This window comes from Seriola aureovittata, chromosome 18 (assembly GCF_021018895.1).
Source record: "Seriola aureovittata isolate HTS-2021-v1 ecotype China chromosome 18, ASM2101889v1, whole genome shotgun sequence".
NCBI classification, from domain to species: domain Eukaryota; kingdom Metazoa; phylum Chordata; class Actinopteri; order Carangiformes; family Carangidae; genus Seriola; species Seriola aureovittata.
Window position 1 is genome coordinate 23,402,348 of NC_079381.1, and position 12,696 is coordinate 23,415,043.

The 12,696-nt window shown below is 42.5% G+C and overlaps 1 protein-coding gene and 2 long non-coding RNA genes across 6 annotated transcripts in view; 1 reads left to right on the plus strand and 2 right to left on the minus strand.

Annotated features, from left to right (window-relative positions):
* LOC130186796 (seizure 6-like protein) overlaps positions 1 to 708 on the minus strand; it is a 56,649-nt gene extending 55,941 nt beyond the window's left edge. For 3 of the 4 annotated variants that reach the window (XM_056404087.1, XM_056404086.1, XM_056404085.1), the window contains exon 1: positions 283 to 708. In XM_056404087.1, coding sequence (XP_056260062.1) covers positions 283 to 379 — 97 coding nt within the window. In that variant the 5' untranslated portion in view covers positions 380 to 708. The remainder of the gene's footprint in view (positions 1 to 282) is intronic. The other variant, XM_056404084.1, reaches the window with a different exon arrangement.
* Positions 341 to 5,403, plus strand: LOC130186797 (uncharacterized). The gene is made up of 2 exons (XR_008830349.1): positions 341 to 474; positions 4,115 to 5,403. It is a non-coding gene; the product is annotated as an uncharacterized LOC130186797 (long non-coding RNA).
* Positions 5,404 to 7,164: 1,761 nt separating this feature from the next.
* On the minus strand, positions 7,165 to 10,259 carry LOC130186598 (uncharacterized). Its single transcript, XR_008830311.1, has 2 exons — positions 10,118 to 10,259; positions 7,165 to 9,628 (listed from the first exon to the last, which is right to left on the minus strand). It is a non-coding gene; the product is annotated as an uncharacterized LOC130186598 (long non-coding RNA).
* Between the last annotated feature and the right edge of the window lie 2,437 nt (positions 10,260 to 12,696).

The following is a 12,696-nucleotide window of genomic DNA, read 5'->3' on the forward strand; positions in this document are numbered from 1 at the left end:
CCACAACTGATCGGAGCTGCTGCTTTTACAGTAAAAATAAAATAATAACAATAATAATAATAATAATAAAAATAATAATAAAATAAAATAAAAACAGCCTGTAACAGCGTTTGATTCAAGACTGAAGAGACTCTGAGAAAAGCCCGGGAGCCCGGAGAGAACTGGACTCAAGCTGGAGCCGAGACAGAGAACCGGAGGGGGGGTTAGAGTCTACAGGCATGGGGGGGGGGGGGGGGGGGGGGGGGGGGGGGGGGGTCAGACTATATAGGAATGAGACTGTACCTCCCGCTGAGACGCTGCTCCACAACAGCCCGATCCACAGCACCGCGGGCAAGGTGTCGCGGAGTCGGTACCCGAGCGAGCAGGCGGCCGGCGGCATGGCGACACGAGCCGGTCCGCTGACAGGAGAGGATGTGCGGATGAGTGTGAGGAGGAGAAACCGGGGATCCTCCTGGTCCGTGGTCAGTCGGTCAGGTGTGTGTGTGTGTGTGTGTGTGTGTGTGTTGGGGGGGGTGGGTGGGGGTGGGGGGGTAGGGGGGGCCCGAGGTGGATCGTCGCGGTCTGGATCAGAGACGGTCCACGGCACGTGAGCGCAGCAGCAGCAGCAGCAGCAGCATCCTCCTGACTGAAGCGCCTCCTGCTTTCTGCCTCCGATCTGTCCTCCTTTCTCCTCCGCGGACTCCTCTGTCCTCCCTCTCTCTCTCTCTCTCTCTCTCAGTCACACATAGTCTCTCTCTCTCACTCACTGCCTGCCTCTCTCTCTCTCTGTGTGCCCCCTCACCCGCCCACCCCCTCCACACACAACCTGACCTTAATGATAATGAAACTTTTGCTAGAGAGAGAGAGAGAGAGAGAGAGAGAGTATATATGTGTCAGGGTGACTGTTGTGGGCTGCAGGAAGATCAGGACACACTTACATAAGATGGGGAGAGAGAGAGAGAGAGAGAGAGGCAAAATAACATTGTCCCATGTAGTGCAGATTTACAGGATGGATGATGTGTTGGGGGGGGGGGGGGGTGATTTACGAGTCATCTCATCCTGAGCTGGTAATCTGTCTAAGTAGCTGTATTTCACTCTGTGATCCGCGGGGCTTTACAGTGAACTGCTGGGACTGAACCTCTGCAGGCTGATCAATGCTGATCACCTGTATTCAATATATTGATTATGATTTCAATATCAGCAGCAGTACGGTCGTTTCAGGGAAACACGTTCGAAGATCGACACCACTCTCGTGACCACATGATGAATATGAATATGAAACTAGCGCGGTTAGCACACAGTTAGCACACAGTTAGCTGCCGGTTCTTCTAATGGAGGTGATGCGTTGTTTGTTTACTCTGTTTACTGATCTCCATCTTTGCTTTTCTTGATGACGCTGTGATGATGAGGAATTATCATCATCATCAAGTAACAAAACACATCAGGTTAATTTTATTAGTCAGTTTAAACTTTTGCACAGAATCAACGCCACCTCTGCCTTGTCTGTAAATAAAGAAGGACGTCGCCTCTGTGACGTCATACACAGGTTTCTGAAGCTCAGAGTGGGCTGCTTCACCCTCGCCATCTTGGCAGTGTCTGACTCCGCCCCCTAACTCCCAAAATAATCCAAATATGGTCAAAGAGGAGGGGCGTGTGTGGAGCCGAGACTTCATGTGACAAGCATTCACTCACCCACCTGTCACTCAGAGAGGCCACGCCCTCAATTCTCCATAACTTTAGCTTAACTTAACAGGTGAGTTATACAAACAGGTGTCATGAAGGAGGAAATTATCTCTAGAGACCAAAACAGTTTTTGTACCAGGCTGTAAACATGTTTATTCCTGCTGTAAAGTTGGACAGTTTAACATGGGAGTCTATGGGGACTGACTCACTGTTGGAGCCAGACTCTAGTGGCCGTTAGAGGAACTGCAGCTTCTGGTTCTTCAGTGTTTCAGCCTCGGCTGTTTTAGTTCAGTCTCCTCAACCTTGTTTCCAGAGACCAAACTCAGAGCTCAAAGGAGAGTTTTCTGTCTGACACATTCACCGTTTTCACTTTTTAAGTTGATGAATTAGTTTTGTTGATGCTGATGCTTCGGTCGTACACAACATCGTCTTTGTGATCGTGGCCAACTTTTACAAATCACTGATGGGAAATAAATCTGCGTGACGATAAATGTTTGGTTCGGTTTAAGAGTAAAAACGTGGTGGTGAAGTTCAGAGAAAGATCGTGGTTTGGGTTAAAATGATTAAAATGAAGGTTGGAGGAAACAGTGGGACGCAGGAAGCTCCTCTGAGTTAAAGGCTGATGTCTTGTGGAGAACAGACGACGACGCAGCAGCAGTTTTAAAAACATATTTGTGAAATTCTCTTCAAAGCTCTGAACTCTCTCTGTCCGTCTGAATTTAATACACGACAAAAGGTTTTCAATGATTCAGTGATATCATTTTAAAAACAAGCTGACAGACAGACAGACCGTCCGTCTGCAGCTTCAGGGATGGTTTCCAGTAGGAAGGAAGCAGCACACACACACACACACACACACACACACACACACACACACACACACACACACACACACACACACACACACACACACACACACACACACACACACACACACACACACACCTCATTAGACACTGTGCTACAACAGCTGTCTCGCTCCGATCTGCAACATCTTTCACTTGTAACTTTGACACATGCAGACGGAGGGAAAACAGAGCGGAGACTTGAAGGAAAACTCGGCGACTCGGCGCCACAGAGCGGCTGGAGAGCCGAGACTCACGAGTAACTGGATTTAACCAACACTGAACAGACTGAACTGTGTCTGATAAATGTCCTCCATCACTTCAGTCCGAAAACAACGAATCTGAAAAGTGAAAACATCCGGGGGGGGGGTGGAGTTAGAGAGAAGTGAGACCTCTGTAGCCCCCTCGCATCTCTGCTACAGGCTACATTAGCTTCTACTAGCATAACATGCTAATCATTGGCTGCCGTTGAAAAGTCAAAAAACACGTGGATGATAAATCATTAAAAAACAAACATGATCAAAATGTTGAAATAAGAAAACATGAACAAAATATACAAATAGAAAAAGTTCAACCATTAAAAGTTATGTGGGAAATCGCTGCAGCAAGGGATTGTGGGACGGCAATTTCTCCTTTCCTTTCCTAAAGGATGGTCCCGTGTTTCCTACGCTAAAGGAGATAAGATAGGAAGCATTAAAGCTCCTTTCCTTATCACTTAGAGAACTGGACCAGCTCAGTTAGGAACCTTCATAAGAAAAGGAATAGACCGTACTGTCAGCACTCAAGTTGCATTGTGGGTAATGTAGGCGCCAAAGGAAGAAGAAAAATGCACCTTTTAGTTGTCTCATTCTGTTATGAAATCATTGTTTATTCGCCTTAACCAAGATCTTTCCCTGCTACCACTGCTGCCGTGCACAGGTATTGATCGATAGATAGATAGATGTTCTTTATTGATCCAAAAGTCTTTTAAAAACTGATCGATCATGTGACTGTTTTCGTGTCTTTCCAGGTCGAACTTTGTTGTATCGTCGCCACGTTTCCAGATCTCAGCCACGACTTTGTTCGGTTCAAAGTTATGACAATTAAGAGAAATGATGAGACAATAAGAGGCAGCGTTAATGAAGGTCCACAGACGGCGTTCAGAGCCTCCTCACTGTGTTATTCCCCTGCTAACGCGCCGCCGGATTTATTATCCTGAGACTCTGAACAGGATCACTGTCCACATGAATAAACTGCCTGATTTTGGCTTCTCTGTGCCGAGACAGGCAGCGCTGTGTGTTAGCCGAGTGGCTGCCTGCCAACACGGCAGAGCGCTGTCTCCTCCATCTCTGATAACCAAAGAATAAAATGATTAGACGACGGCCTCTGAAGGAGAATAGATATCATTATTTCTGTGAAAGATCCACCCCCGCCCCTCCACCCCTCCACCCCCTAGCTCGCTCGCTGTGTCATCCGTCCTCATCCCATCTCATTCTCCACTCTGTCTAATCCCCCCACCTCCCCACCCCCCTCGCTCTTCCATCTTACCCACAATCTCATCTCTTTTATCTCTCTACTTTCCTGCCATCGCTCCTGGTTCTCACGCTGCTGTTGTGTTTTCTTCACAGATACATGTGAGGGCAGATAAGCCTCCGCAGTGAGCCGGGCGCCGCGACAGAACGCTCCACGTTCCTGCGCCTCACCTTCACGCCGAGGCAGAGGTGCAGAGGTCACACTGAACAGATCCGCCACCTCCTCCACTCAGACTCGTTCCAGGTCACATCCCTGTTTATCCAGAGTCATAAAATATGAACCATCTGTGTCAAGTCTTGAGTAATGGCTAGAAAATGTTTTGTGAGGTCACACTGACCTTGACCTTTGACCTTTAGCCACCAGGGTCTAATCAGTTCGTCCTTGAGTCCTGGTGAATGTTTGTGCCAAAGTTCTGTCATGGCGTTACTTAGATATCGTGTCCACGAGAATGACGACAACCTGAAAACAAAATGGCGGCTCCGACTGTCGCCGGCGAGGAGGCTTAAAAAAACAACAAACAAAAAAACAATGTGCTTTTTAAAGAACACTTTTTGCTGAATGCACAAACAAGCAGAAAAACACGAGCAGGACCAGAGTCGTTACACCACAAACAGGCTGCGAGCTGAATTAAAAGGCGGCTAAATGAAGATTAAAAGAAACGTCCATTAAAGAAGAGACGGTGTTTCCTCGTCCTCGTCCTTGGATCACATCTCCTATCAGCATAATGAGGAAATGCTGTTAATGAGCGAATCCGCCTCGTCGCCAAGCGTTGATACGGAGCCGCTAAATGTTCAATTAGCACATATTTATTTTTCTTACGATAATAAACTGCTCACAGCAGCTGAAGCAGGACGCCGAGTTTTACTCCACAGAGCAGGTTGTGTTTTCACCTGTGACTGTTTGTTTGTTTGTTTGTTTGTTTGTTTGTTTGTCAGCAGCATTACTCAAAAAGTGAATCTGCATCAGACCTGACGGACGGATGAGTCATGACCCAGAGAAAAACCCTTTAAACTTTGGTGCAGATCTGAATCATCATTGAAAATCAAATAACTTTTGAAACGTATTATTAAATGCAGAACTGTATTTATTTTTGCCTTTGTTTTGTTTTTCTTATTTCATTATAGTTTAGTTTTTTCTTTTCATATTTAATTCAGGCCATTGAGCCTGATTGCTTTTGTCTGGTTGTGTTTGAGTTGATTATTTGGTTTGTTTAGTCTCAGTGAAGTTTGATCTGTGTTTAATGTTTTTGTCTTCTGGTTATTTTTGTTCAATTTAAAAAAAGAAAAAGAAAAGTAAAAAAAAATAATAATAATAACACCCTAAACTTGTGCAATATGATCCGTGCAATTTACCTGTGTGCAATAAAACTGAGCATATGCACTTATTCTGCTTCTATACCTCAGATTTTATATTGATTATTGTTTGTTTTATATTTATTTACATAGACTGTAATGTGTCTGTAGGTGTATTTACTTTGTCCCACTGGAGACACTTCATATCATTGCACTGCCCATTGAATGTGTGGGCACAGTCCACAGAAGCCAGATCCATCACTTTGCTAAACGTTGTGAATTTGGGCATTTTTCATCAGCGTGTCAGGAAATGATGTTTTGGATCTTGATGTAATAAATCAGACTCGTACCACACGGTGCAGATCGAGATAATAAACTGGATCGGACAGACGAGTGGAGGAGTGTTTGGCCTTGGTGCTGAGCTTTACACTGAATGGACTGAGTTTTCAAAATCAACAATGTAGGTCTCCTGCTAACCAGCAGTGTGTGTGTGTGTGTGTGTGTGTGTGTGTGTGTGTGTGTGTGTGTGTGTGTGTGTCTACAGTCTGATATAACGGACTCCTCCGAGCCACAGAGCTCCATTGTTTCTATTGTACCATTAAAACACATCAGTGAGTCACAGTGTTGCACAAAGACTCTGTGTAGCATCAGATGTGGATTAATCTGCTGCTGAAAATAATTCCCATGAGTAAAAAAGGTAGCACTTCCTTCTCTACAGAAACCATCACCAGGGAACACGGTGCATAAACTGCAGATTAGTGCCGAGTGCAGTCTGGGTAATTTCTTGGTGGATGTTTCTGCTGCGGCTCCGAGGACCTGAGGTCAACCGGCAGATTTGCTGACGAGCAGGAAAACAATAAAAAAGAGAACGGCAGCAATAGACAGAAACAACATCCTGCTCTCACTTCTTCTTCTGTTGTGCACATTTACCACTTAACGCAGACTTCACTTCGGCCCACACACACAATGCCACGTTCACAAAGGCTTCTGGGAGCAATATTTGAGGTCAGTGAGCAGGACAATTTACACGCTGAGCGTCCTCCTCCACTCATGACCTGTCTGGGACTTGACCAACAAACGCTCCCATATCAGCTCCGGGACAAAAACACACAATGCATTTATTTCCCTAATATATACAAGGTCCCCCCGACACACACACACACACACACACACACACACACACACACACTGGCTGGTGCAGGGTGTGTGTCACTGTCAGACGCCCTGAGGCGGTGAAGATTTGTTAAAGTGCGGATCCTCTATTGTTCCTCTATTGTTTAGATTCCCTAACAAGCCACATTTGGCTGCAGCGGCCTGCAGCAGTCAGACAGCGCTCGATAACGCAGCTCCAGCTTCACACAAACAACCGCTGCTGATCTATGGACTGTATTATCCAGCAGAGGGACGGCGCATCAATTATTAAGTGCTTGGTTTTAATTTTATTTGCCTTCTCTCATCAATTTCATTAAGAGGACTCAGGCAGCAGGAACGTGATTTATCCGCAGCCGTTGACGGTGCGTTCAATCGCAAGGAGTCGATCTCAGAGTGAGACACCGGCTCTGTGGTGCAGCGCCATTACTGTAAGTCAAACGGCAATTACAAGTGAGGACAATCAGGCTCAATATACATCATCTGAGCACGTGCGGCGGCAGAGATGCAATCACAGAGGAAGGTTCTCCTACCTGACGCACAGCTGTTCTCCAGCTGCTGATGAGAACCGGCTGCTTCACACTCACTGTTCATATCTACAGAAAGAGACACACACATGTACAGTCGCTTTTAAAGCTCCATATTTCCTCTTCTTCTGTGTTTTATTTGAAGTTTTCTGAGTGATCCAATAAAAATACAGCAGACCTGCTCATTCTATCAGTTTATTACAGTACAACAGTTACAACAACTCCCCTTTTTGTTTCATAGATACAAACACTGGACATTTTAATGATATACTGACTGGAAATGTCCCTGGCTTTCATTTCAGAAATCTGGTCATCTTGACTTAATAATAGCTAAATAATAAGGTCCAAACTATAATAGTGATTTCTCTGAGATAAAAGGATGTTGAGGGAGAACAGACATCTCAGAGCAGCGTGACCAGCCACACAGTGAGAATGAAATAAAGAATTTTAAAGAAGCGAAAAGAAACTGCAGAGTTTAATTATTTCTTCTGTTTCACCTGAGAAAGATTAGAAACTGAGAAACCGGCCAAAAATAAAAAAAAGTCCCTGCAGGGAAGCTGCACTTCATGTACAGTAAGTATCTGAACTTCCCTTTAAAAACTCCTCAAATACACTTTGTAAAATGTGAATTTGATCGTTAAAGAGACATAAACACCATGTTCACCCACAAAGTGACTCTATCTGAGCTTAAATCAGATTCTTACTTTTGCTCTGGATCAGTATAAATGTCTGTGTCTGGACCCGTCGCCTCGTTAAAGTCAAGAAACATTCAGATGAGATTCTGCAGGAATCTGCAATTCAGAGGAGCCACTTATGATAATTAGGTCAAGACTGACGCAGAGAGCCAATCAGTGAACACTAATGTATGACAGACTTCATCACACTTACGTGTTGAAGTGGGTCGCAGGTTTGTTACGGCCGCTGGAGGAGTTCAGTGCACGAGTTAAAGAGGGGATCATCCAGAATTCCTCCAAGGTATTAGGAGGGAAAACATTTAATATAAGAGCTTTTTGAAGGAGGATTATCTGAGTGTGAGATAAGGTTTCATGAGGGACACTCGGCTCCTCCGTCCATTCAGAGCAAAGAAAAATGTTGTTTTAACAGCTTCACAAAACCCTCATCAGTTTGAATGTAAAGGTAAAAATTTATGCAACATCGTTAACCTCCTTATTTTACAACCTACCCCTAAAAATGAATAAATTAATAATTAAATAAAACCATCATCAGCTATAATCAGACAGAGCTGTCTGTCTTTGGATTTCTCCAGTATCAATATAAGCTTAAAAATCTTCATCATTATTATTATTAGTATTTACAAAGTCTTTTAGATAATGTCATATTAAATCTTAAAAGTCGTCACTTATATGAGCAGCTGTAAACTTTTACCAGAAACAGGAAGTATAATGTTGCCATGGATTCACACTGTGAGCTAAAACTTGAGCCCCGTTTTGTAGCCTATATATTTTACATTTCGGCCACTTAAAGATGCCGAATTCACTATTAGCACTTCCTGTTTCCGGTATACTCATAAATGTACAGACAACTATCACTGTATTACTGCGATACTGAAGAAAACCTAAAAACATGATGATTCTCAGCCGAGTTCTGCAGCTACAAGCAGGACGTGAACGTGCGATGTACGTCGGAGATAATGACGTGTACGGAAAGTTACACTGAATGTAAAAAATACGTGTATCACACCTGTGCGTTCACGTTTAACTGAGTAAAAAGAAAAATATAAATAAACGATTAATCCACCAATAAATACTTCAAATTTAAAAATGGATTTACAAAAACAACATAAAACTCTTTTTTATATACAAACGGGAGGCTAAGACTAAGCTAATCCATTACACTGTAAAAAGTTTTACAGAAAACAACTAAGTTTTCTAAAAGTAATTTTCAGTTTTTTTTAATTGAGTACAAAAGTCTGTAAAATTACAGAAATGATCTGTGAATTAACAGCCAAACTTCTATTTTAAGCATTATGCCAATCATAATGAATTACATTTATTTCCCATTTTTGTAAAAAAAAAAAAAAAATTACTGTATTATTTATACAGTATTTTTTCTATTTTCTTAAATTACATACAGATCTGTGTAAAATGACAGTAATTATCTGTAATTAAAAATGTATGTATCTATCAGTGGCGGCTGCTGGTCCTATAAGGAGGGGAAGCTCATTTTCGGCCTACAACATAAAACGTGTCCGTTTATTTATATGTAAATTCGCAGAGTGACAGAAGAGAGTCGCCAAACACAACGCTAGTCGTTTTTAACGAAGACAAAGTCGCTGGGGATCAGTAACGTCTCCAGATCAACTCCGAACAACGGAATGAAAAACTTGAAAACTGCTCCGGTGGATGCTTATACTTCAAGATCGCTGATTCGCTCATTTCGCTGTCAATCAAAAAGGGACTCAGCCTCAGACAGATCATCCAATCATCATGCAGAAGCCGAGCGTCCGGGCCAGCCCACTGTCCCATAGACCCCCAGAGACGCTGAGCGTCCGATGGGCGGGACAAAGCCCAGCATTTATCCAATCACCGTCTAGTTTGGCTGCAGTGGAACAACCCACTCTCTGCTTCCCCAGTGACGTCAGGAGACGCTCGGTGTCTACACTGTGTAAAGCTCTGTGGCGCTGCGGGGAGGAAGGAGAAGAAGTCCTGTCAGTTACCTGTGATAAGTAGCTGATTCTGAACAAAAGATGAACGTGTTCTAGCGCATATTTAGTCAATGAAATGTTCACACAACAGCACATATTTGACCACTTATTTTGTTGAAATTTTAGGGGAAGCTGAGCTTCCCTTGCAGTCTTAGAGCAATCGCCACTGGTATCTATGTAGGACAATGTTTTAACCAACATTAACGCTGCGCATTACACTAACGCAGGTCACATGGAGAAACACAAACCAAACGTCATTAGATTAATGTCGATTAAATTCGCCTTTTTATTGAGCTTTGACTGAACACCTCCACGGGCTAACCCAGGTTGACACAGGTTATCAGCTAACGCTAGCACTAGCTGGCTAGCTTGGTTAGCAAGGCGCATCTTCACCTGAACTGTGATATTAACAGGGATGCTAATCTTGGCTAGCAAAGAAACAGGCTTAAAACAAAATGTACTTACCAGAAAAAACTGAACCGCCGACTCCTCTGAGAGTCTTTGAGAACAGCTGAACGCCGGTAAACAACATGTTGGAACTAACTTTGATGAACTGAAAACTCAATGACACATCGCTCTGACGTCATATCCGGATTAACAGGCAGGTGTCCATCACGCGGTAGCCACGCCCTCTGCTTAACGTGTATTTTCTTTTTAATAGGACCATCAAAAACACAACACTCTTATGTACAAGTTAATTTGTTGGTTTAACACTGAGCAAAGGAGAGAGAGAAGCCAGAGCTAACTACTAAGCTAAAGTAACAATCAGTTCTAAACAGCATGTAAACAAAAGCTGAATCAGTGAAAGTCGCTATAAGCAGCAGAGAGCTGTGGGTGCTGGAGCAGAACTGCTCAGTTTAAATGTACAGCAGGTAGTTAGTCACTGTAATGAAGAAAACAACAACATTAACTGTGTTCAGATAGAGCAGCAATAAACTCTACCGGTAACAGAAACTCCAGAGACTGACGAGGAGACGCTACAGTGACGTCAGCACGTAAACGGTCCCTCACTGCTGGTGATGAAAGGTGATGTACTCTGAGTAAACGTGTTACTGCGGCACATTTTTAAAAGGGGAAGAGGAGGGTAAAACATCTTATATGGGGATGATAATAATAATATATGATAAAAGTATTAAACAACATCTTTAGGCTGCCAGGGAGCCAGTATCAGTTCCCAGGTGAAAACAGCACCAAAAGCAATCAGTTCATTCCAGTCAGGCTCTTTGCAGCCTGTACACACAGCTGATAATTATTAATGTACACTCAGTTGACAATTTATTAGGAACATCCAGCTAAAACTGATATAGTCTAATACAACAGTCCTTCATGAAGATTATACTGTTTATACAGAAGTGTTTCTGTTATTTAGCCTATCTTTGTTAATATAAATGGGTTGGACAAAATAATAAAAAATAATAGAAACTTGAAAGCATGAGTGTCTTTATGTAGCAGTCGTTTTGTGTTGGCATTAGTTCTGAATATTTCTGTCTCTTTGATTACTAATAATCAGAATCAGCCCCGAAAAATCCCTGTTGCTGTAAGTCAATTGAGGCTGATTCTGTCCTTGATTAATTAATGTGTTATTCAGTTAATACCAAGCAATACACCATGAATGAATGAATCCAAGTTAATGTTAAGTTCTCTGTGCTTCTATACAGTCACATAATATATACAGTTCATCATACTATTTGTTTAATATCTTTGGTTTGATCTGAAGTGAATGTGAACATTGATGTGTGTAGGGTAGATTCAGTCACTGTACTAGAACCCTCCCTGAGAAGTAAGGTGTGCAGTTACTGATCTCAACAGCATGGAAGTTATTAGTAAGAAACATGTCAAATATTCAAAGCTAACAGCTCTGAGATTTAACTGCCAGTTTTAGTTCTTCAGATCATCCCGGGGCTCCGAAGAACTATTTGTGAATAATTGGTTGATATTGTAAATTTACATCTGAATATATTAAATAAAAGTGTTATAAAGTCAATAGTCGTGCGTATGTTATTTGTAATTAAGTTTCCAACCCCACTTCAGTTAAAAGACGACATACAGAGACTTAACAGTTTAATTTGCATTTCTTCAGTTTATTATATTTTATGAGAAATGTAAGAAAATTGATCTGAATCTGAATCAGTAAATATTGTATTTAGATTTTGCTTCTACAGGTTTTAACATTACTTTACACTTAAAGATTCAATGTTAACACAAATACTGCAAGTTGAAGTTTGAGATGATTTTAATCTGTTTTACACAGTATTTTTTACTTTGTCTTCAAAACAAAAGGTTTACTTTAGAATATTAAGCTTGTGTTAATATTTCATTGATTGATGCTTAATTTTATTATCAGGAAAAAGTTTCTCTGCAGAAACTTTAGTGGATTCACTTCATAATAATTTAGGAGACAGTTTTCTCTGTAGAAATATTAATGAACCTTTTCTGTAAGTTTATTGTTTTTACATTTTATTTGAATTAGGATATTTAACTTTAATTTTACGGTTTTTGTTTGGCAGCTGCTGCAATGGAAATTGAAGATGGAATCCAGGAATGTATTCCCATTTTTAAAATACCTTTTCAAATAGAGGCCGTAGGACTGCGTCTCAGTGGTGTTTGTTTGTGGCCGTGACGCAGAGGAGAGTTTGTGCTGCAGAACAGGCCGACGTGCATCTGCTGCAGATGGTTTTGACTGGAGTTACTTACAGTAAATGTTACCTCCAGCTGAACTCTGGCTCGGCTCCCGCAGAGCACAGATGTGTGTGTGTGTGTGTGTGTGTGTGGGGGGGGGGGGGGGGGGGGGGGGTCTGACAGTGCAGCTCTAACCTCCAGACACAACCAAAAAACCTCCCTCTTATAACTTCATCAAGAGACTGTAAGTCTGAAATACCACGTTCAGCGGAACTGACCACGAACAGAAGGTCAGAGAGTCAGTTTACGCCTCCAGAGTTTCTCAACATTTTTAGTTGATGCTTTTCACTGGCTGGAAAATGAGGGTGGAGAAGCTAGATGTCTCTCTCTCTCTCTCTCTCTCTGTCCTGGCGTCTGTTCATCAG